General features: G+C 41.1%; 1 protein-coding gene across 2 annotated transcripts in view; it reads left to right on the top strand.

The window, feature by feature from the left end:
* Positions 1-21,994, top strand: part of plxna2 (plexin A2) — a 519,114-nt gene that overhangs the window by 334,289 nt on the left and 162,831 nt on the right. For both annotated transcript variants that reach the window (XM_079558784.1, XM_079558785.1), the window contains exons 10-12: positions 2,365-2,565; positions 5,137-5,233; positions 7,322-7,521. In XM_079558784.1, coding sequence (XP_079414910.1) covers positions 2,365-2,565; positions 5,137-5,233; positions 7,322-7,521 — 498 coding nt within the window. The remainder of the gene's footprint in view (positions 1-2,364; positions 2,566-5,136; positions 5,234-7,321; positions 7,522-21,994) is intronic.

Genomic DNA, 21,994 nt, shown 5'->3' with positions numbered 1-21,994 from the left:
ACAATCACTCCGCCCCGGTCAATCTCATCATCCCTGATTTAAATAGCTGCTTTTAAAAACTCTCCACGCGGTGTCGCTTAGAATTTGGACAACGCGCGATACTTTCCAAGGTCGTGCAAGTGGTGTTTTTTATATGCAGACTTTTTATCCTCATGAAACTCCATGATTTGGCAACTTTAACTTTAGTAATTGTGGAATATTAATAGCTTATGACTGAACCAGGGGAGCAGCTGACTCAATCTATTGCAATGTGTTGCTTATCGGACAACTGTCAGTTTAAAGGGGCTAGATGCAAGTTAGCCATTTTATGCTCACTACTGCCACCTCAGGTCACATGTGTACCTGCAGCTTCTATATTAAAGGAATAGGCCACCGTTTTTACATACTGAGATATGTTCTTACCTGAGCTTTGACGAGTTCTTTAGGACCTGTCTGATCTTCCCCCGTGCCTTCAGTCACGTAAACACAGCACAGACGGCGTTAGCATTTAGCCTCTCCCTCTCTCCTCTATAGCTCCAAAACAGGTCAAGATAGAAGCTACCAAGCTCTTCCACGTTTTCCCTATTTAAATATGGTTACGTGAAGTGTTCCACTACAAAGTATAATTACACAAAATTAAACAATGTGGATTTTCTAAGCGGATAAAAGGGGGAACTATATTATAATTACTCCTGATATTATTACGCCTTACAATATAGTCCCCCCTTTTATCTGTTTAGAAAATCCATATTGTTTAATTTTGTGTAATTATACTTTGTAGTGGAACACTTCACGTAACCATATTTAAATAGGGAAAACGTGGAAGAGCTTGGTAGCTTCTATCTTGACCTGTTTTGGAGCTATAGAGGAGAGAGGGAGAGGCTAAATGCTAATGCCGTCTGTGCTGTGTTTACGTGACTGAAGGCACGGGGGAAGATCAGACAGGTCCTAAAGAACTCGTCAAAGCTAAGGTAAGAACATATCTCAGTATGGAAAAACGGTGGCCTATTCCTTAAGTGTTTGTCTCCTAACCAAAGCAACAGTGTTCAAACTGTGGTCCGAGCAGCGAAAGTCACCATCCGAACAACTTTTCAAATTGAAACAACTTGCCATGTTTAGTACTTGCAAGTTAAAGCAGTACTCAGTAACTCACGCCCCTAGAGGCCATAAGCGCCACTGCAGGTGTCGTACCATTTTTTTACTCATTAATTGTCATTGAGAGTAAATGCTACACTGAGACCAAGGGAGAGCGGGATATTGTTCATCCAATTACACAATGGATCATTTTTTTCACTCTGACTTTCCTTTAAATACTGTTTAAGTGCTGCTAGCCCACAGTTAGCTTTGCCCGTTGGCCTGCTAGCTTCTTCTTCGTGATTCCATTACTGTGTATTGGTGACTCCTACCTGGTGGCAGCGAAGTTGCGAATGTGGTTTTCCTGCCAGAGACACCGGGGGCAGATGAAAGACGCCCCAATCACCCCATTAACACTTGTATTGCCCCCAGAGGGACTACAAAGAGGATTTATTAAGGCAAACAAGTTACTTGTACTGCTTTAAAGCAGTACTAAGTAACTTGTTTACCAGTGGGTTGATCGGTCTTTCATCTCCCCCTGGTGTCTCTGGCCAGAAAACCATGTTTGCAACTTGACTGCCACCGGTGCGGAGAAAGCAATACGCACTAATGTAACCACGAAGAAGAAGCTAACATGCTAACGGGCAAAGCTAACTGTGGGATAACGTAACTTTAAACAGTATTTACAGCCAAGTTTGAGTGAAAAAAAATATTTCTATTGTATAATTTGATGCACAGTAACCCTCTCTCCCTTCGCCTTTCCTGTCAGCGTAGTATTTACTCTCCAAGACAATTAATAAGTTAAAAAATCGTAACTTGCTACTACACCTGCAGTTGCGCTTATGGCCTCTAGGGGGAAGAGTTACTTTAAGAAAGTCATAGACAATCAGAATCTGAATAGTTTTTTTATTGCCAGTGCCAGTGAAAGGGTTCACAGACAATTTCTTTGGTGAAGCGTTGCAAACAAAGCAATAATTTGTATTTATAATTGAATAAAAAAAGGTAATCCTCAATACCGAACATTTAGAGTGTCCAAGCCTCAATAAAGGTGTTGTGGAAGAAGGGCCATTGAAATAACTCTGCATCAATCTGTTGTCCTCCACTTTAGCTAAAGTTTGTAAAGGGTTCTCGATGAAAAAAGGTTTTGGATCCCCTTAACCAGAAGGTGGGCAGCAACAGGCCATTGCTGTATCTTAGGGGGGGCTTCAGAGTTTTGTTGTGGCTGAAACGAATGCCGCCATGACATACAAACGAAACAAACAGTGGGCGACTAGTACATTTTCTTACAATATTCCCTCTGGTCATCCGCAGGACTGTCCGCAGCTGGTGCGCTCGGAGGAGATCCTGATCCCGGCCGGAGAGGTGAAGCCGATCACCCTGAAGGCCAAGAACCTGCCCCAGCCTCAGTCCGGACAGAGAGGCTACGAGTGCGTGCTGCACATCCAGGGCGTCAGCCACAGAGTCACCGCCCTCCGCTTCAACTCGTCCAGCGTGCAGTGCCAGAACAGCTCGGTATGTCTGACAAACTTCACACGGAGAACACATCAAGATGACATTTCTGGGATGAGTCCACGGAGAAATATATTTTGTCCCGGGATTTTAAATGATGGTATTCTTCATGTTTATCTTGACCTTAACCATAGAGCACTAACACAAACGCTGCTTATATTGTGTGCAGAATGAAACCATGGAAAGTTAGACACACATATTCTAGTTTTATCTAATCTAATCAATGTCACACTATACCAACCTTTGCAGCTGTTTTAACTTTCTGTCTGCTTTTCCTCTAAAACAAGACGTCATTGCACAATCACTACTACTGTATGGGAATGTGTGTGTGTGTAAATGGTGAGAATCTTTGTTGGGATGATGCAGTCTGGGTAATAACGTTGCTGTATTATCCTGCCCTCCAGTCAAGAATGAACTCAGTTTGGCTCAATGCCCTGTGGACGTCCACACACACACACACACACACACACACACACACACACGCACACACACACACACACACACACACACACACACACATCACATAAAGTATCCCTGGCTTTAAGGAAGGGGATGAAGTTTGTGCAGAGGAGGCATCTAAGGGCACAACTCGGGCTGCATGACTGGAAACACATTTAATATCTCTTTGTCCTTATTATTTTGAAGTGTTAAAATAGTAGTTTATGTTTCAAAGTCAAGATTCTTTCCACAGTGTTCATTTTAAACTTAACACTTAGAACAACACCTTATGTAGCCTTGATAAATTCGGACTTAATACTTAATTAATCTGGAACAATTGGCTAACACTTAATAACTACTTAACTATGAATATGTAGTATGTGAAGAACTATTCATTATGAGTTAGGCATTAATTGTCGTAGGTAAGTAGTTATTAAGTGTTAGTCACACTTAAAGGGCAAATGACACATGAGACACAATTTTTGCTTAAACATAGCACAATTATATTTAAGATTGTTTTTGTTTGACCATTTTTGTGATGTTTACAGTTTCACTTCCTCATTGGACTCTGACAGGAAGTGACATAGATAGAGGCAAACCATTTTAAACTGTTGCCGTGCCAACCATGGGTAACACTTTATTTTACACTAACCTTGATGCTAAACTAAATATACTAAATATAGTACAATAATAGTACATAATGTAATAAGACATAATTCTAACTGTAATCCTAACCGTAACCCCAAACTCTAAGGGTTTCGTGTCCTATTACATTATGTACCTACAAATACATAATATTCCATTTTGTACGTACTACAAAGGTACAAGTTATTACAGATTGTTGCAGAGCACATTACATTGTGCTAGATTTAGTTTGGTACAATGTATCAAGGTGCTGTAAAATAAAGTGATGCCCGACCATGTTATGTCAATGGGAAATGAGTGAGTCCGACTTATGAACATTTCTTTTTTTTTTTTTTTTTTTGAACTTTATTTATTGAACTTTTTCAATATAGCCCGACATACAGTTGCAAGATTGTCAATATGGTGTGTCACATTTCTTAGAAATTAACTGCATGTAAAAAACTCCACCCACCCTCCTCCCCAACCAAAGGCCGATCAACCACTCACACAAAACATACACACACATACACACACAAACACACTTCCTTAAAACAATACAGAGTTTAAATTTAATCTAGAAAAAGAGGGGGAAAAATATATGAAAACAAAAAGAAATAAGATCAGTAAATAAATAAAAAATAATAAAATAAATACCCAAATAAGAAAAACTATATGTAGGTACGTACAGTTATGAACATTTCTTTATGAAACTTTACCTTCCTCTATGTCACTTCCTGTCTGTAGCTTAAAAAGTCAAGTAAAAATAACTTTTCAGGCCACATATCTTGATAAAAATTGCTGCTTCACTGAAATAAAATGACACTTATTTACGTACAACAGATGTTATCCATAGGTGGGGGCGTTCCTAGGAGGACTCAGGCAAACCTGTCCCTAAAATGGCCGCCATCAGAGTTTTTACAGATTACTCAAAAATACGTGAATGTGCCAAGGCAACACTTCAGGCATGTTTTTAATGAGGGAATGACGTAATAACATGATTTAAAGCTTGAAAAAGTCAATTTTGCATAATACCCCCCCTTTAAACCTGTCACATGCACCTAACTAATGATTTGTTTGTGATGAATTAAGTGTTAATTCATCATTAATTGATGCTTAATAAGGTGTAGTTATCATAAATGTCCAGGACCGTGAACATTTGACAAAAGAAGAGCTGCATTCATTTAAGAACATGTTTGTAAGAATCTAAGCAGCAGAGTCAGCTGCTTTTCCCCATGAACCGACCCAATGGACCCCACGTTTGAAGAGATCATTATATTACATGAAATAATAATGCAGCTCTTGTGAATTGTCACCAATTTGAGTGAACTCCAGCACAGACCAAGCAACTCCAAGCACCATTTGATGATGTAACTTTGGGGTAACATTGAGACGACATTGTGCTTCTTTCCGCGGTCCGTGGGGTTTTTTAAAGCTCCCACAGAAATAGCGGACATTTCTGTAGCTATTTTTGGCAGCATCTCCTCACGCGTCTCCCCTTATCTCGTCTGGCAGTATCTGTACGAGGGCATGAAAATCAGCGAGCTGCCCGTGGATTTCTCCGTGGTGTGGAATGGCAACTTCATAATCGACAACCCGGAGAACATTCAAGGTAAGACAGCAGAATGGGTATTAAAGCGGCGCTGTCGGTGTGAAACAATGGGGGAAATGCATCAAAATTAGCATTCGGAACTGATTCCTTTCATGAATAAAACAAGCGGAGTTTTGATTATTAATGGCGTGGTTAATAAAAATGTAACCCTTGTTTCTAATGAGCGATTGTATTTAAAGATGCATGGCAAGAATGAAGTGGTAAGAAAATTAATATTCTACATGATATGAATATGAAGTAAGTTACTAATCAGGACACAATCAGGATTACAATAACAGAGGCGTTTTTTCCATAAAAAAATAAAAAAAATCCAAATTGATATAGCAGAGTGATGTTTGTAGGATGTGCTCTTTGTGGTTTCAAAATAGTTAGTTTGTGTGTTAATTTATTTTCTTCGGTCATTATGAACATTTAAATCACATGTTTTCAAAAGATCTTAGACATTATACAATAAGAAAACACATACATTAAGGATTTAATCTAAATGATGCCTGACCGAAGGGGTTTAGGCTGAAGCAAAGACTTATTCTGCCTAAACCTCTTTTACAACTGTGACTCTGAGTCCAAAGAGACACATTATACACTTTCTCTAACACCAACGATGGAAACACTTAAGCACAAAACTTAAACTTCAACAATCAGAAATTATGCTATGTTTCCTCGATCGACTTCTTTTCTAATGGACTTCATTCAAGCGTTCTATACTTCTCTATCATGTTTAACTTATACATCTTCTTAAATGCTTTAATAGTTTTGGAGCCTTAAAGGGAGACACTACAGGCAAAACTCAATTTTTTTCAGGTTTTGGGCCAAATTGGTCTCTGAACATATAAGCTTTCACCCGGAAACAGAAAATACGCCTAATCTTCACAATAACATGTTTAAATATTGCGCTGATTCAATGTTCCCCCATAGACTTATATGGGAGAATGCAATTTTGAGGCCCTTTTCCTCAAAACACATTTTTCTGTCATTGTGGCGACACTATGTCCACGTCAGTCGGACCTAAAGACTTCACATTTTCCAGCCTCGGACTGAACAATATTTGGAAGATTTTTTCAGAGGGATTTTTTATCATTTAATCCCTTAAGCCCCATTTATTGAGTTTTGCATGTCAAAAAATAAGGCGAGAATTTAATTTTTACAATTTTTTACACTAAAAAACAGCTTATTTTAAAACTAAACAAGAAATCCAAAATCCCCTCAGAGAAAGTCTTGGTAACTCATTTATCAATAAAATGAAACTATAAATTTGAATGTAGCTCTGTCCATTATTCAGATTTCGTCGCCGAAAAGATGGGAAATTTGGGGCATTTTCAGGCATAAAACACCTTGTTCTGATATGAAAAGATAAAATGACAGAAAACTTGCCATGTATTTTTTTCTCACATTTATGCCAGTGATCGACAGCAACAGTTTCAAATTGATATCTGTAAATATACATTTTTTCCCTATTCACCTGCAGTGTCTCGCCTTAAGTTGAATAGATAAACCGTTCCATAGATCAACGCCTTTAACTGATAAACACCTCCTTTTAGTATCACTGTGCGACATAGGTTTTTTGTAGCAGATCAGTTCCTCTAAGGTTGTTTATAGATTCTCTAGTTTGAAACATCCCCTGTAAACACTGAGGGAGCATGACATTGTGAGCTTTGTACATCATAACTGCTGTGTAAACATCAATAAGATCATGCAATTTTAAGATATTTAGTCTAATAACAACATTGAACCCAGTCTATAGAAAAAGAGCATGACTTGCCATTTACTTTACCCGTGTATTGTGGATTATGTCTATACATGTGTACTATAAAAACCGCACTGCTGACAAAAAAAACCCTGTATTTACATAAAAGCTGCTATCCACAGTCACCTGCATATTGCCTCGTCTCAGCAGGTTCCCCCTCACACTCTGCATATTACGCCACAAGAGCCACAGGTGTATTTTTACATTTCTGGGATTGAAGCTCCGACAGCCCGCAGCGCTCCGCCGAAAAATCCACATTCTCCTGCTTTAAAGTTTGCCGTGCGTTCCTCTCTGTCATATTCCCACGCTTGATTTTTTTTGTATTTTTTCCCAACCACCCACAGTGCACCTGTACAAGTGCGCCGCGCAGAGGGACAGCTGCGGCCTGTGCCTGAAGGCGGACAGGAAGTTTGAGTGCGGCTGGTGCAGCGGCGAGGGGAGGTGCACGCTCAGACACCACTGCCCCCCCATCAGCCCGTACGCCACGCGCTGGCTCAACATGAACACCAAGAACGTCAAGTGCACCAACCCTCGCATCACGGAGGTAGGTTTTGACGCTGGGTTCAGCTCGCAGGCGGCCTCGGGGTGGTGGAGCTCGCACGTCTTTCTTCTCATAGACGGGGGCGGACTGGGACTAAAAAACAGCCCTGGACTCTGGTCAGCCTGGCCCAAATTAGCGTAAATGTGACACTTCCACAAATACATATATGTGAACCTCTTATCCCCCGCCTTAACCGAGAGCATTTTCTTGACTGGAGAGCAACAATAGATACAGACGGCATCTCGTCATAGAAGGGGGCGTGGCTTCGCCGAGGGGGAAAATAGACTATTTTGGGAAGCACAATATACCAATAAAGTCCAGTGTAAATCAGGCCCATATGGATATTTTCTCACAGCAGATTGTTCAGTAGAAGTGAAAAAACGGCAGTTGTAGCTAGTGCTAGCTAACCGTTAGCATTCTCTGTTTTTTTATGTATTTATGGGTTGAACCACTTTCCTCCCCTCCATGTCTTTGTATCTTTATTTAGTAGAAAGCTATATTCATAATTGAGCATTTGTTAAAGTAGTTTTTAATAATTAGAGAAAGTTTAGATTTTTTCAAAATTGTTTTCCCCCTTTACTGTTTTCAAACATGACCATATATGGGCGATTCCAGAGATGCCGTCTGTATCTATGTAACGCCTTATTTGGAAGCTAAAATCTAGAAAAGTGACGGTAACTTTTTGTCACGTTGTTGCTGCATTTTTGTCATGTTTTTGTTGCTTTTTCATTTATTTTTTGTGGCTTTTTGGTGCATTTTCGTCACTTTTTTTCATTTTTTTTCTTCATGTTTTTGTTGTTTTTTCATCGCTTTTTTCATTGCTTTGTCGTCACGTTTTCGTCACATTTTGTTGTGTTTTTGTCACTTTTTTGTTGCTTTTCCAGCACATTTTTGTTTTTGGATGCTTTTCTTTTAAGCTTTTAGATTTGGGTAAAGCTCGGTTACGCCCGGGGGTAAGGGTAAAGGTAAAGTGAGAGGCCAGACCGGTGGCCCTAGAGCCAGTGGCCCTTCTGTGCTCTTCCAGAACGGACATATGGCCAGTCCCCCCCTGCTCATAGATAAATATAGTTATACATTTCAATAGAACATGTTTGCATTTGCTGTAGTCCTTGTGGCAACAGTCGTGTACGTTCAAAAATCTTGTCGGTACCAACTTTCTCACAATGACAACAAAACTTTGAGAAAAATGTTTGTGTCACAGCTTGTCTTGATTTGTCGAAAATGGGTTCCGGTGCTTCACTATTTCTTCATATCTTTATTTAAAGGGACTATACAGAGTTTAAAATGAAGTATTTTCCTACATGTTCCAGCCATGTACTAATGTGTAGAGTCCCTTTAAATGTTTATTATGCAACTTTTTATGCAAAGAAAAAGTTGCTATTTGTGCATATTTGACCCAGCGGCTGCATTAATAGTCTGTATGACACCTATACTTTCCACCACAGAGGCCTCTACAACGCTCCAGGATCAATTATTTTATAGGTTTTTCTGGTGAGAGGGTCCGTCCAAACAGTTGATCCTGGAACGTCATAAAGATCACTGTGATGGACGCCATGCTGAGCACTTATACAGCTGCTGGGTCACTACAAGGTTATACACACACCAATATCTTGTTTTACTTTTTTCCACATAAAAGGCCCATCAGTCTTTACAAAAGTAGAGACTATCCTTTCTTGGGTTTGTAGAATCACTGACCTGAGATGATAAAAGTGCAATAACTGGACTATTTGAGGGTTTAACTAGTTTAAAATAGGCCTAAACAAAACGCATCCCTCCAGAAGAACCCCAGTTTGAGAACTCTACAGTGTCTGGGGTTGTTGTATCTCTGGGTAAGACACTTTCACCCCCCTGATCTGAGTGAATGTGTAAGCGTGTTTGAGTGACAGATGGTCAGAGATGCCAGAGAGCCGTGTGTCACCTTGAGAAAGTGATTTTGAAATGAATGAAACGTAATTTACGGTAATTCCGCAGCACAAGTCATCATCTACTTTATATGCAATGTTTGCTCAAGAGTTCATTCTGCTCAGTAAGTGGTTACATTTCTCTCCAATCGCATCTTCTACTGTTTATTACTCCTCCTTTCTGCAAATCAAATTGAAATCGACAAGTGTTTAGACTCGCTCTTTGAATAGAATAGGTTCCGATGCCTGCGTGCCTGAACGAGAATCATCTCACTCTTTGACACTTCAAAACAGAACCTTACGTAATGCAATTTCCTTATTCAGTTCTTGAAATCCCGGGCTGTACCAAAGCGCAGACCTTTGGTGGGAGGAGGGTGCCCGGCGGAGGAGAGGGGACAGGGGTGAGGCAGGAGCAGAGAGAGAGGGAGCTAACAAGCAGACAGCAGCGGGTCAGAGGACACGTCCAGATCTGAACCACTGGGGGCTGGACACAGAGAAATAGTACAGAGAGTGCAGTTTGTAGGAAGGATTATTGTCTTTCTTTTAAATCCATACTGTGCAATATTTCACCCAGGACAGCAAATATTCTGTTATCTATATAAAAAAAGGGTGATCCATTCCATCTTCTCCACTTATCATGTATCTGACAAGAGGAGGAGCATCTAGTTTACATTTTGATTTATGTCAAATCTAAAGATGGGCGTCTTCTCTGAGCGCCGTCCCAAGATGCTTCTGTGTCTATTCATGACAATCATCAGTAATCGGGTTAATGAAACAATTAAAACAGATATTTTGGATGTAGGTCCGATCTCGTCAACTTTGCGGGAATTTAGGAGCTTAAATTGGGCCAGAAGACACAGGCGACTCGTGTGCAAACCGTCGTGTTTTCTAACTGCACGCCTAATTCAGCGGCAGTGTGCTTTGTAAATATGTTTTTTTTCATTGTGAATATGCAGTGTTGGTTCAGAAATATTGTAAAATGTACAGTTGTCCTCACTGGTTTACACACCCTGGCAGAAAATGCACCAAAGCTACTGTGAAATGCAGAGGTGGTTCGCTGGTACCACTGGCTCCAGCGGAATAAAGTGAAGGTCCTGTTCGTGGCCATTTCAGTCTCCCGACCTCCATGTCATTGAACCACTGTAGGGAGAGCTCAAATGTGCAGTTCATGCAAGACGGCCCAGGAACTTCCAGGAACTGAAACAATGGGCCACTTCACAATCAGAAAAGAACCTCATCCACAACTACCACAAAAGACTCCAAGCTGCCATTGATGTTAAAGGGGGCAATATTATAAAACTGGGGTATGTAAACTTTTGATCAGGGTCATTTTGGTACTTTCTTATATTATGATATAAAATAAGCAAACTCAGTTGTTCGACCATAAATGGCTTCATACAATTACTAACTGTATGTATTATTTTTTTTATTTGTTTATTATGGACATCACATGTACATTGGGCAAACCAGATGCAATGTTTTTAGTGCGTTAGCACAAGTGCTAATTTACAGCACCTGTCCATTAAAGCAACAACAGTACATATTAAAACATGACATGCATGACACGCAAGTCATGACAACAGAAGAAATCATAGGCAAGGCAAGGCAAGGCAAGGCAAGTTTATTTATATGGCACATTTCATGTACATGACAACTCAATGTGCCTCACAGTAACACCAACATAGCAAAAATAGAATAAAAAGCATTAAAAACACAATAAAAAGCATTAAAAACACAATGAAAATCAAGAAAACAAATCATTAGTTACAATTACATTAACATTTAAATCTCCATAGGCTGCAGTAAAAAGGTGTCCTTTCAGCCTGGGCTTAAAAATGCTCAAGGTTGAGGCCTGTCTCAGATCCTCATTGAGGCTGTTCCAGACTTTTGCTGCATAAACCTGAAATGCAGCCTGACCATGTTTGTTATTGACTCTGGGAATCACCAGGAGGCCCCTCCCTGAAGTTCTCAGGGCCCGAGATGGTTCATACAGTTGTAACATGTCAGAGATGGACTTTGGTGCTTGACAATGAAGGGACTTATACACAAGCAGAGCTGTTTTAAACTCTATTCTCTGAGCAACAGGAAGCCAGTGCAGTTATACATGTTAATCATTTTTGTTATTTATGAGAACAATGTTGAGTGGATTTTAAGTAGTGTTTTAATTTCATCTTAAATGTGGCATTGTTTGTTTTTAGTTTCATGTCTGTTGGTAAATGATTCCAGAGCCTCCGACAGCTGAGACGTCCGACGGACCAAAGCTCGATCTAAACAACAATACAATTACCATTGGTTACACCTCTTGTTGTAGCTCTGTTGGTACAGTTTATATGCACGGCTAATTCTGAATGTGGGAGTGAGTCAGAATTCAGACACTTAAAAAATAGTTTAAGAGTGTTAAAATTAATAAAGTTCCCAAAATTAAAAAATGTAGACTTCTGTATAATTTCACAGTGATGCCAGTGTCAGGGTTTCTTGTCAAAGACCTTAAGAGTTGTTTTGTATCGAGACCATAAGGGTTTCAATGTAGTTGAAGAGACTTGGGACCAAGTGGTGGAGCAACATGAGAAGTGCGAAAAAATATACATTCATATACAATGATTTGTATAGGAATGAATAGGCCACCGTTTTTACATACTGAGATATGTTCTTACCTGAGCTTTGACGAGTTCTTTAGGACCTGTCTGATCTTCCCCCGTGCCTTCAGTCACGTAAACACACAGCGCAGACGGCGTTAGCATTTAGCCTCTCCCTCTCTCCTCTATAGCTCCAAAACAGGTCAAGATAGAAGCTACCAAGCTCTTCCACGTTTTCCCTATTTAAATATGGAAACGTGAAGTGTTACACTACAAAGTATAATTACACAAAATTAAACAATGTGGATTTTCTAAGCGGATAAACCAGGGAAAACGTGGAAGAGCTTGGTAGCTTCTATCTTGACCTGTTTTGGAGCTATAGAGGAGAGAGGGAGAGGCTAAATGCTAACGCCGTCTGCGCTGTGTTTACGTGACTGAAGGCACGGGGGAAGATCAGACAGGTCCTAAAGAACTCGTCAAAGCTAAGGTAAGAACATATCTCAGTATGGAAAAACGGTGGCCTATTCCTTTTAATATTAACAGTGCTGCCGATTTGTTAGCATGCCCTTACCCAAAATGAATGCTACCATACAAGAAGCAGGTCAGCTTGGTGATAAAATGTCCCTTCCATACACACAATATATTTAAAATGATAAAACATAAGACATCTAAAACAATCATATGACCATCTTGAACAAAGAACAACCTCTCACTTCTCGTCACCTGTATCCCGCTCCCTCCCTCTCCTCCACTCTTCGAAAAGAAAAAAAAGAAGCTCCACAGAGTCGTTGGACAGCCGCCACGCCGGGGTCGTGACCTGGAAGCGCTTATTTGTTTTCCCATCAGCGGCGGCTGCTTCGCCTCCGCCGCATCTCCCCCGTCACTGGGGAGTCGGGCGGCGAGGACACACACTTTAATTAGGCCCCGGTAACGCCCCAGTGCATTGTGGGTTACCCGTCTGACCCCTCCGACTCGGTATCGACTCATTTGCCTTATCCTCCGCCCCGCCCTCCCCCCCCCCCAACACATCGAACTGTAGCCAATTAAAAAGTGAAGTTAATGGCGGAGTAAATGGATTCGCCACAGTTTGGAGATAAGGTGCCGAGAGCGCCCAAAGCGACGAGATACCGGACGGGAGTGCTTTTCAGAAGACGTGTACTGTGGGAGGAAGTCAGAGTCTGTTAAAGCAATGTTAGAATACTGCTACTCTAATACAACCAAAAGTAGATCGCAGTTGATTAAAAAGTTTAGAGGATCTGAAAAGTTTACGCGTGAAAAACACAATCCTCAATGTCTTTTAATCACCTCAGGACTTCTGCAGAGTTCTGAGGTGATTGTACTTGATTAGGGCGACCAGACATCCCCAGTTTACTCGCAACAGTCCAAGTTGTGATCCCTCCGTCCCGTGTCGCTGTGAATTTACCCAAAACGTTGATTTGTCCTAGTTTCACACAACTCCTGTCCCATTTCTTCATGCACAAAGCAGTGTTTCTTGATTTCGTTTTTCACCAGAAACAATGAGCCTCATTCATGAACATCTTCTTAAAGGAACAGGCCACCGTTTTTTACATACTGAGATATGTTCTTACCTTAGCTTTGACGAGTTCTTTAGGACCTGTCTGATCTTCACCCGTGCCTTCAATCACGTAAACACAGCGCAAATGCTAAATGCTAAAGGCTATCGGCCGCCTGCGCTGTGTTTACGTGATTGAAGGCACGGGTGAAGATCAGACAGGTCCTAAAGAACTCGTCAAAGCTAAGGTAAGAACATATCTCAGTATGTCGGTTCAGGTGGGGGTTAAGACGTTAAATAGATCTAGCCTGTACATCACAAAAGGGTTTTCCTTCTTTTCTCGTGGGGTCCCGTAGACGCGGTGGCATTAGCAGAGTGACACAATCCATCGAGTAGAGCTGTGCGGCTCGTGAACACAAGGTCATGAGATCGAGGCTGATTATTGTCATTATCAAATAACGTTAATGCAACCATCTCGGGCCCTGAGAACCTCAGGGAGGGGTCTCCTGGTGGTTCCCAGAGTCAATAATAAACACGGTGAGGCTGCGTTTCAGTTTCATGCAGCTAAAATCTGGAACAGTCTTCACGAGGATGTGAGACAGGCCTCAACTCTGACAATGTTCAAATCCAGGCTGAAAACAGTTCTTTTTGTCCGTGGATATGCCTGAAAGTATTTTATCTACACTCTTGCCTTTTACTGTAATTTACTGTAACTTTGTGTGAACGAGCAAGAAAAAATAGTGCTCAAGACAGAGCGAATCTAAACAAGACTTAAAATAGTTCTCGAGACAGAGTGAATCTAAACAAGACTTAAAAATGCATATAACTGAAAGTATTTCATCTACACTCATACCTCTTACTGTAATTGATTCATTCTATGTTGGTGTTTTTAAAGCACTTTGAATTGCCTTGTGTATGAATTGTGCTCTACAAATAAACTTGCCTTGCCAGAATATTTAATGTCGGCATTCAAAAATTTGAGCAGTGATACCTTGGTAATTGCCATTAATAAAAGTACATGTAGTATTACTGGCTTTTTCCTGTTGTCAGGAGAATGATCCTGAACAGAACTGGAGATTTTTTTTGTGTGTGTAAGAGTCCTCCTGAGTGTTCGTAGGTCATGTATTCATAGAAGGCGTTAAGAACAGATTTGTGCGTGAAAACGTGTCGTGAATTAGGCCCAATGATTTTTGGCCATGTTAGAGTCAAACATAAAGTTTCCATAACAACTGAAGCTCAAAAGTCTTTCACCTCAATGCTGATTTGCCCATTTAACTGTCATTAGACTTTTACCAGCAAATAAAAAGTGTCACAATTTAGCTCCATACATATTCCCAGTTTTGCCCCAGATTTAAATGTCATTAGTCACACTTTATGTGATCAATCCCTCAATCATGTTGTGCAACCTGAGGAGACATGTACTGTCAACTTCATCAGTAAAACCCTACAGCTCCTGCTATAAAAGCAAATACGATTCAAGGAAAAGCTGTAGATATCATAACCACATCGAGTTCTGAAGTTTATAAAGTTTCTGCAGTTGTGATTGAAGCATAAATCCATAAATATTGACTTTTCCCTAAAGCTGAAAAAGTTCTGTTAACAAAATAGTTTTTTTTTCCACCTACAGACCCGATCGACGCGGGAATTACATCATGTTTTTTTGGAAGCATTGGCAAACAAATATACAGGCCCGGTGAATGCAAAACAACCTATTGCAGAGACTAGAACTAATGTGTTTAGGCTTATGTAGAATCGAGGTAAGTCTAAGCACGGAATTAAACAGTCATGATCTGTGCGTGCGCCGAGATTTGGGGATTTTCATCGGTAAATCAGAAGCCGGCAAGCCAAGAAAGCGATGCGTCTTGGTATAGATAATGACGGCATTGTCGAGCCTTTAGATCCGGTAGGTTGACCTCGCTATTGTTTCCAGCCATCTTTATTCTAAAAAGCTGCTCTATGTGAAGGCAGGCAAGTCCCGAAGCGTATACGTTATACTTCACAGGCAGGAAGTCGATATAAAATGCACAAACAAACAAAAAAAAAGGAGAAGAAAGCTCTGCGTGTTTCCTTGTACCGTTAGCACAAGTCTGTTTTTGCTTCGCTCTCATTTTATATCGGGGAAATACAGTGAGTTCCAATGCATCCACTTAACCTTCCAGGCTCTTTGTGTCTCCCTTTGACTGCAGTTCCTCTAAAGGCGCTTTACAAAGCTTTGTGAACTCATTTTGGAGACTCCACGATTGGACCTCCCCCTAGTGGCCTCGATGTACATTTGCTTTTGATTGTGAACCCCCAGCACCCCCGCCCCCTCCTTACGACGAGCTGATTTGTATACATAGTAGCGCATTAAGAGATGTGTCTACCAACCAGATAGGCTCCTTTTGAATAATTAATGTTTCTATTAAGTGGCACGGGCGCCTCCCACTAAGGGCCCATTAATATTGACGAGATGTAAAGCCCGTGCTAACAGCGCAGGGAGCCGCATCAAATGAAGCTGGGAGTTGGACGGGCGTATGAAAGGGAGTCTCTTCAATGGGATTTGGCCCCGACGCCTGCGCCTGAGTTTACGCCGGAGAAAATGCGGCGTCTTAATGACAGCTCGAATAAACATCAAGTCGGTGCGCTTGAAGGGAAAATAGGGATTATTTTTGTTCCTATAGAATGTGTACGATTCAAGGATGCGGGCGAGGTAATTCTCTGGGTGTTTCAGCCACGGTAATTGGGATCATTTTGTTGGAGGAGTGAAGGATATGTGTTTGAAAGGTTTACTTGAAAACGGGGGGGGAAAGTTTGTAACGCGGCAAAAACGTTGATATGGGGCGGGGGATCTCGACCTGTGTCCAACCCAATGGGCGCTGGCTGCTCTGCTTTATGACCACGACACTGGGGGCCGCCATTGCTCCGCCATTGCTTTAGTACCTCCATATCGACACCTTAAAAACAACTTTAACGCCTGGTTTTGAATTTTTTCAACACCAGACTGGATTACTGCAACAGTCTCTTTACGTGCCTGAGCAAGAAAGAGCTTGTCAGTTCAAAATTCAGCTGCAAGACTTCTGACCAGGACAAACAGGAGAGCCCACATCACACCTGTGTTGAAGTCCTTGCACTGGCTCCCTATAGAACATCGGGTTCAGTTTAAAATCTTGGTGCTGACCTTTCGAGCTCTACACGGTCAGGCTCCCACTTATATTGCTGACCTACTTAAACCCTACAACACGTCTCGGAACCTGAGGTCCTCTGGGCAGAACCTGTTGATGGTTCCACGAACACACTTTAAGAGGTTAAAACTCGGGGAGAAACCGCTCCTTCAAAGCCGTAGCGCCCCGACTTTGGAATAAACTTCCTCTTGACTTGCGCTCATTGGAGTCAGCAGCTACCTGAATGCTGAATTTTGAATTATTGCAATGAATATGCTGTTTTATAATTATGTTTTAACACTTTGAAGCGCTTTGTGACTCTGTGTCTGTGAAAGGCGCTATACAAATAAAGTTTACTTACTTACTTACTTAGACTAGGCTAGATATTCCTCCTGAGATAACGCTGGGTTAGTCACAAGTTATGAAACCAGGCTGGTTTTCGTAAGAAGAATTTTTGAAATCTGGTACTTAATGAGGGTCAGACTGCTAGCATTGGAGCAGTGCGAGCTTCACGTCACACAAGAGTCTAGAGCAGGGGTGCCCAAAGTGGGGCACGCGGGCCAAATTTGGCCCGCCGAAACAATGCTGTTGGCCCGCCAGAGAGTGACCTACTTTTGTGCTGCGTGTGGTTAATACTAACTCTCTTCCATTCATTCTCAATGGTAATTATGGATGCAGTACACTTTTTGACCAGCAGCGTCAAATTGGGGGCGCTGTTTCACTCCTTTTGGAAACACTGTTGTGGTGTCTTGGTATTTATCAATTACAGAGTGTTGTAGCATCAACTTTCACAGTTTTCCATCTTTTATTGCAAAGGTTGTTGACGTCAACAACTGTATATGTTAAAAATTGACTTATGAAAGAATTGATGCTGAACTGACACTTTCAAAATAATTTATTGTGGCATTTTCTTTGAGTGAATGAATGAGGTAAAGTTACTGAGGTGTTTGTTTTTTGCACTAAATTGCTACAATTGTTGGTTTTGTTCTACTAAAACTAGGCTTTTGCCATCGTTACCATTTGTTTTAATATAGCATGTTATTTGCATAGATAGAATCCAATGAAAAATGTAGGCTATCGAAAAAATAAAAACAAAATAAAATAAAGTAACTTTGTAATTTGCAGTTATATGTGTTTTTCGTGCTTGACATCGCCGTGGTTGGCCCCGCGACTCACAGGCACTTTTTCATTTTGGCCCTCGGAGACAAAAAGTTTGCGCACCCCTGGTCTACAGTGAAGATCCCGCCCTTATGCCCTTTTTAGGAACATGCTTCGTCATAGCTGGGGAGGCGGAGTCTGTGAATCCGCCATGAATTCCCCCTCGACCGTGGTCATTATGGTAAACGGGGAGGAGTGAGCAGAAGACGTCCATTACTTTTTACAGTCTATAGTCCAACCACACAAGAAAAAAACATGTCAGGAACTGGGAACAGCTAAAGTATATAAAGAATAGAAAATGGAGGGACTTACTGTTGTTGCCGCAGTGGAGATGGGGTAGAGGAGAGTTGTAGCTTTACCAGGAGAGGGAGTGTGTCTATAACGACGTGAATGATGATTGTCGACGTGTGGCAGGCAGTGAGGAAGGAGACTGAAAAACATGTTGAGTTTTTGCTGCAGAATTATATAGTTAGGAAGAGTCTCCTGCAGATTCCATAAACCCGACTGTCAAACTAAACCACTGAATCTGTGGGGATGAATGCAAAAAAAACACATAAATGGGGTGGACGGTGAAGGGGTGCCCCAAGATAGTTTGTACCCAGGGCCCAGAATTTGGTGCTATGCCCCTGCTGATAACCAGGAACTCCGTAGATACAAACTCCCTCACTTCACCCTACTTGCCTCCAGTGTCTGTGTGCATTGGTGTATGAATGAGAGAGTGAATGGATGACTGGTTCCTTACTGTAAAGCGCTTTGGGCCTGATAATGGTAGAAAAGCGCTTTATAAGTTGAGTCCATTTACCATTAAGAGCCCAAAAATGATTTGGCTGTCCATGTGCTAGAACAGGGTTAGGCAAGTTTTCTTAATGGAGGCTGAAGCGGCCAGTTTTAGGCCAAATTAAAGCACTACACTGCAAAAATTACCATCTTAAACGAGATAAATGACTTAAAATTGCTTGAATAGAGGTTCTTTATGTTGAATTCGAAGCTGTTTGCTGTTTATTTTTTTATTTTTTTCCAGTGCACTTTCTACAAATGCCAGAGTTGTACATGATGTGACCTAATTGGGTGTATTGACAGTATTTCTCCCGTTTAACCTTAAAAATGTTAAAGTACTTTCTGATTTGTGTCATTATGTTTCTCAAAATCACCTTGAGGGCCAGAGGTTCTGTGCCGGAGGGCCGGATTTGGCCCCCGGGCCTGACGTTGCCTACCCCTGTGCTAGAAAGACCAACGTTTCCCAACCAAGGGCATGGGGACCCCAGGGGGTATGCGAGCACTTAATGGAGGGCACTTGGAAGCATTACAGATCTAAAAGGAAGGTAAAACAGAACAGTATTTCAATATTATTATTTAAAGATTTGTAATATAATTAAGGTTTGAATTTCTGAGTTTAGGGGATATTTCCTGAAATAATTGGCTGCACTTTACAGTTTAGGAGGTACTTCAAGTAGAAATGAATGAGTCGAGGGGTGCTTGCGACAGAAAAGGTTGGGAGCTCCTGTGTTAGACACGGCCCACCCTGCCTGGGTGATTGTGAATAGTGTCAGATCTAAAAGGTTATTAAGTAGCTTTAGGTGAGCTACTTACAAAAGTGCTTCATTCGGAACATTTGAAAAAAACCTTCACATTTCCAAGAAAGTTTCCATTTCGCTCCTATAGACTTCATCATTATTAAACAGACGGCAAGCAAATATTTCCTGTAAGCAGCACATGATGAGATAATGAAACTGCAGGATACACATGCACCGTTTAAAATATGAATAAGAACATGCTGAAAGGCCCGTGTTGTTTTTGTTCTCCTCTGCCCCCCCACTGTGCTTGCACACTCTCACTCGCATCCCCGGCCGTGTCCTCCCCGCTCCCTACCAGACGTTTAAGAGCCTATATAAAGTATTTAGGAGCTTTGGGGACGAGTGATCAGCGCTGTTTTATCAAGCCCGTAAAACGCGTTTCACAATTAAACCTGGCGCGCTCAAATTACCTTAAGCACAGAATAAAGGCGGCGAGATTTAGCAACAAGCTCCGAAAATGTACTGTTTTGGAAGTACACACTTAGCTTCAGCAGTTTGAAGTAAATAAAGTGAATCAATAAAATGGGCCATATAGAGAGAGCAAGTGCTGACTGCGGTGAATCAAACATGAGGCCGGGGTGATTAAACATTATTAGCAGTGCATTGTCTGGGCGAGGACGTTAAAGCTTGGTCAGCTCTTGTAGTTACAGTGTGGCGTGCTCGCGGCGCCCGGAGGCAGATGGCCCATGCGTGGCTCTCTGCTGTACACTATTGAGTTAGGTCGGGGCTGCATCAGCACATTGCATGGCATTACTTTAGTGTAAGTCAACACTGCAATGACACACATCCCCGGGTCAGGGTTGCTTTAAAATGTAGCACCCTCATTGGAAACATACCTGGAATAGTCTTTTTGCTTCATTCATGCAGCTTTGAATCCTGTTTACTTAAATAGTTTTATATATTATATTATATTATATTTCAATGCAGCAGCCCGTCTTCTCACCGGTTCATCCAGACACACTACAAAAAGTAAATATCAAGCATTGGCTTAAATGACTTGAATTGAGGAAATGTGTCTTGTTTTGAGCGGTTTTCACTCATTTAGACACTTTTCCTGATCGGACCGAGTTTACTTTGCTTGTTTGAGGACATTTCAGACCAGTTCAAGGGTAAATCTCGCTTGAAATAAGAAAGTAAAATTGCCAATGAGATAAGACCAATTTTCTTACCCCATTGGCAAAAAAAATGACCTGAAATAAGGACGAAATGTATCGAAACGAGTCAGAAACATCTCAGAACAAGTGAAATAATCCAGGACAAATGCCCAACAACTTCTTAACTCGTCAAAACAACTAAAATTTGGATTATTATGCTCAAATTGAGATGTTTATACTGATCTAGTTAAATACTTTTTGCAGTGCACAGCCACATCACTCCCGTCCTCTCCTCCCTGCACTGGCCCCCGGTCCGTTTTCGGATTGATTTCAAAATTTTAATGTTTGTTTTTAAAGCCCTCCATGGTCTCGCTCCGTTATATCTGACTGAGTTGGTGACCGTACATCGTCCCAGCAGAGTCTCCGGTCTCCGATCAAATGGTTCTGGACGTGCCCACACTACAAAAAAATATCAAGCATTGGCTTAAATGACTTGAATTGAGGAAATATTTCTTGTTTTGAGCGGTTTTCACTCATTTAGACACTTTTACTAAGTTTACTTTGCTTGTTTGAGGATTTTCTTACCCCATTGGCAAAGAAAATGACCTGAAATAAGGACGAAATGTATCAAAACGAGTCAGAAACATCTGAGAACAAGTGAAATAATCCAGGACAAATGCCCAAGAACTTCTTAACTCGTCAAAACAACTAAAATTTTAATTATTATGCTCAAATTGAGATGTTTATACTGATTTAGTTAAATACTTTTTGCAGTGCAGGTCCCGGCACAAACAGTGGGCGATCGTTCTTTCAGGGTTGTAGCGCCTAAACTGTGGAACAGCTGCCCCTCAGTCTGCGTGTTCTCACAGAGCCGTCCCTCTTTAAGTCCAGATTGAAGACACATCTTTTCAAACTAGCTTTTAAGACTTAGATCGCACTTATTTGATTGATTTTTTAATATTGTTTTCTCTTTCTGTGAAGCACTTTGGTCTTCCTTGTGTTGTTGTAAGGTGCTATATAAATAAACTTTGATTGATTGATTGATTGATTCCAGCACCATCACTCGACCTGTCCTAAGCTTTGTTGCGGTTTATCATGGTGCCATCAATTTGTTGCATGCTGTGAGCCTAAAATGAGGGCGCTCTAACCAAACTTTGAGATGCAAACCCGGCTTTCAACTTTGTGATCCATACAGTACATAAGCAGGTTGATAAGACATACATTATGTATCATGTCAACATATTAAAAAGAGGATGTTTTTAATAAGAGTCAAATTACCTCAGACTGTGTTTGATTTTGTAAAATGTAACTTTTTAAAGCTAATAGAGTAAACTTTTAGTTGTGGCAAAGGATTTTAAAGCAGTACTTACAAAACTCTTGCCCCTAGAGGCCATAAGCGCAACTGCAGGTGGCGTAGAAAGTTGCGATTTTGTTTACTTTTTTATTGTCCGTGAGAGTAAATACTACGCTGACAGAAAAGACAAAGGGAGAGATATTGTACATCCAATTACACAATGGAA

Source organism: Gobius niger, assembly GCF_951799975.1.
Source record: "Gobius niger genome assembly, chromosome: 6".
In the NCBI taxonomy this organism is placed as follows: domain Eukaryota; kingdom Metazoa; phylum Chordata; class Actinopteri; order Gobiiformes; family Gobiidae; genus Gobius; species Gobius niger.
The sequence above is the reverse complement of the archived record's forward strand: the minus strand, read 5'-3'. Positions and strand labels throughout refer to the sequence as shown.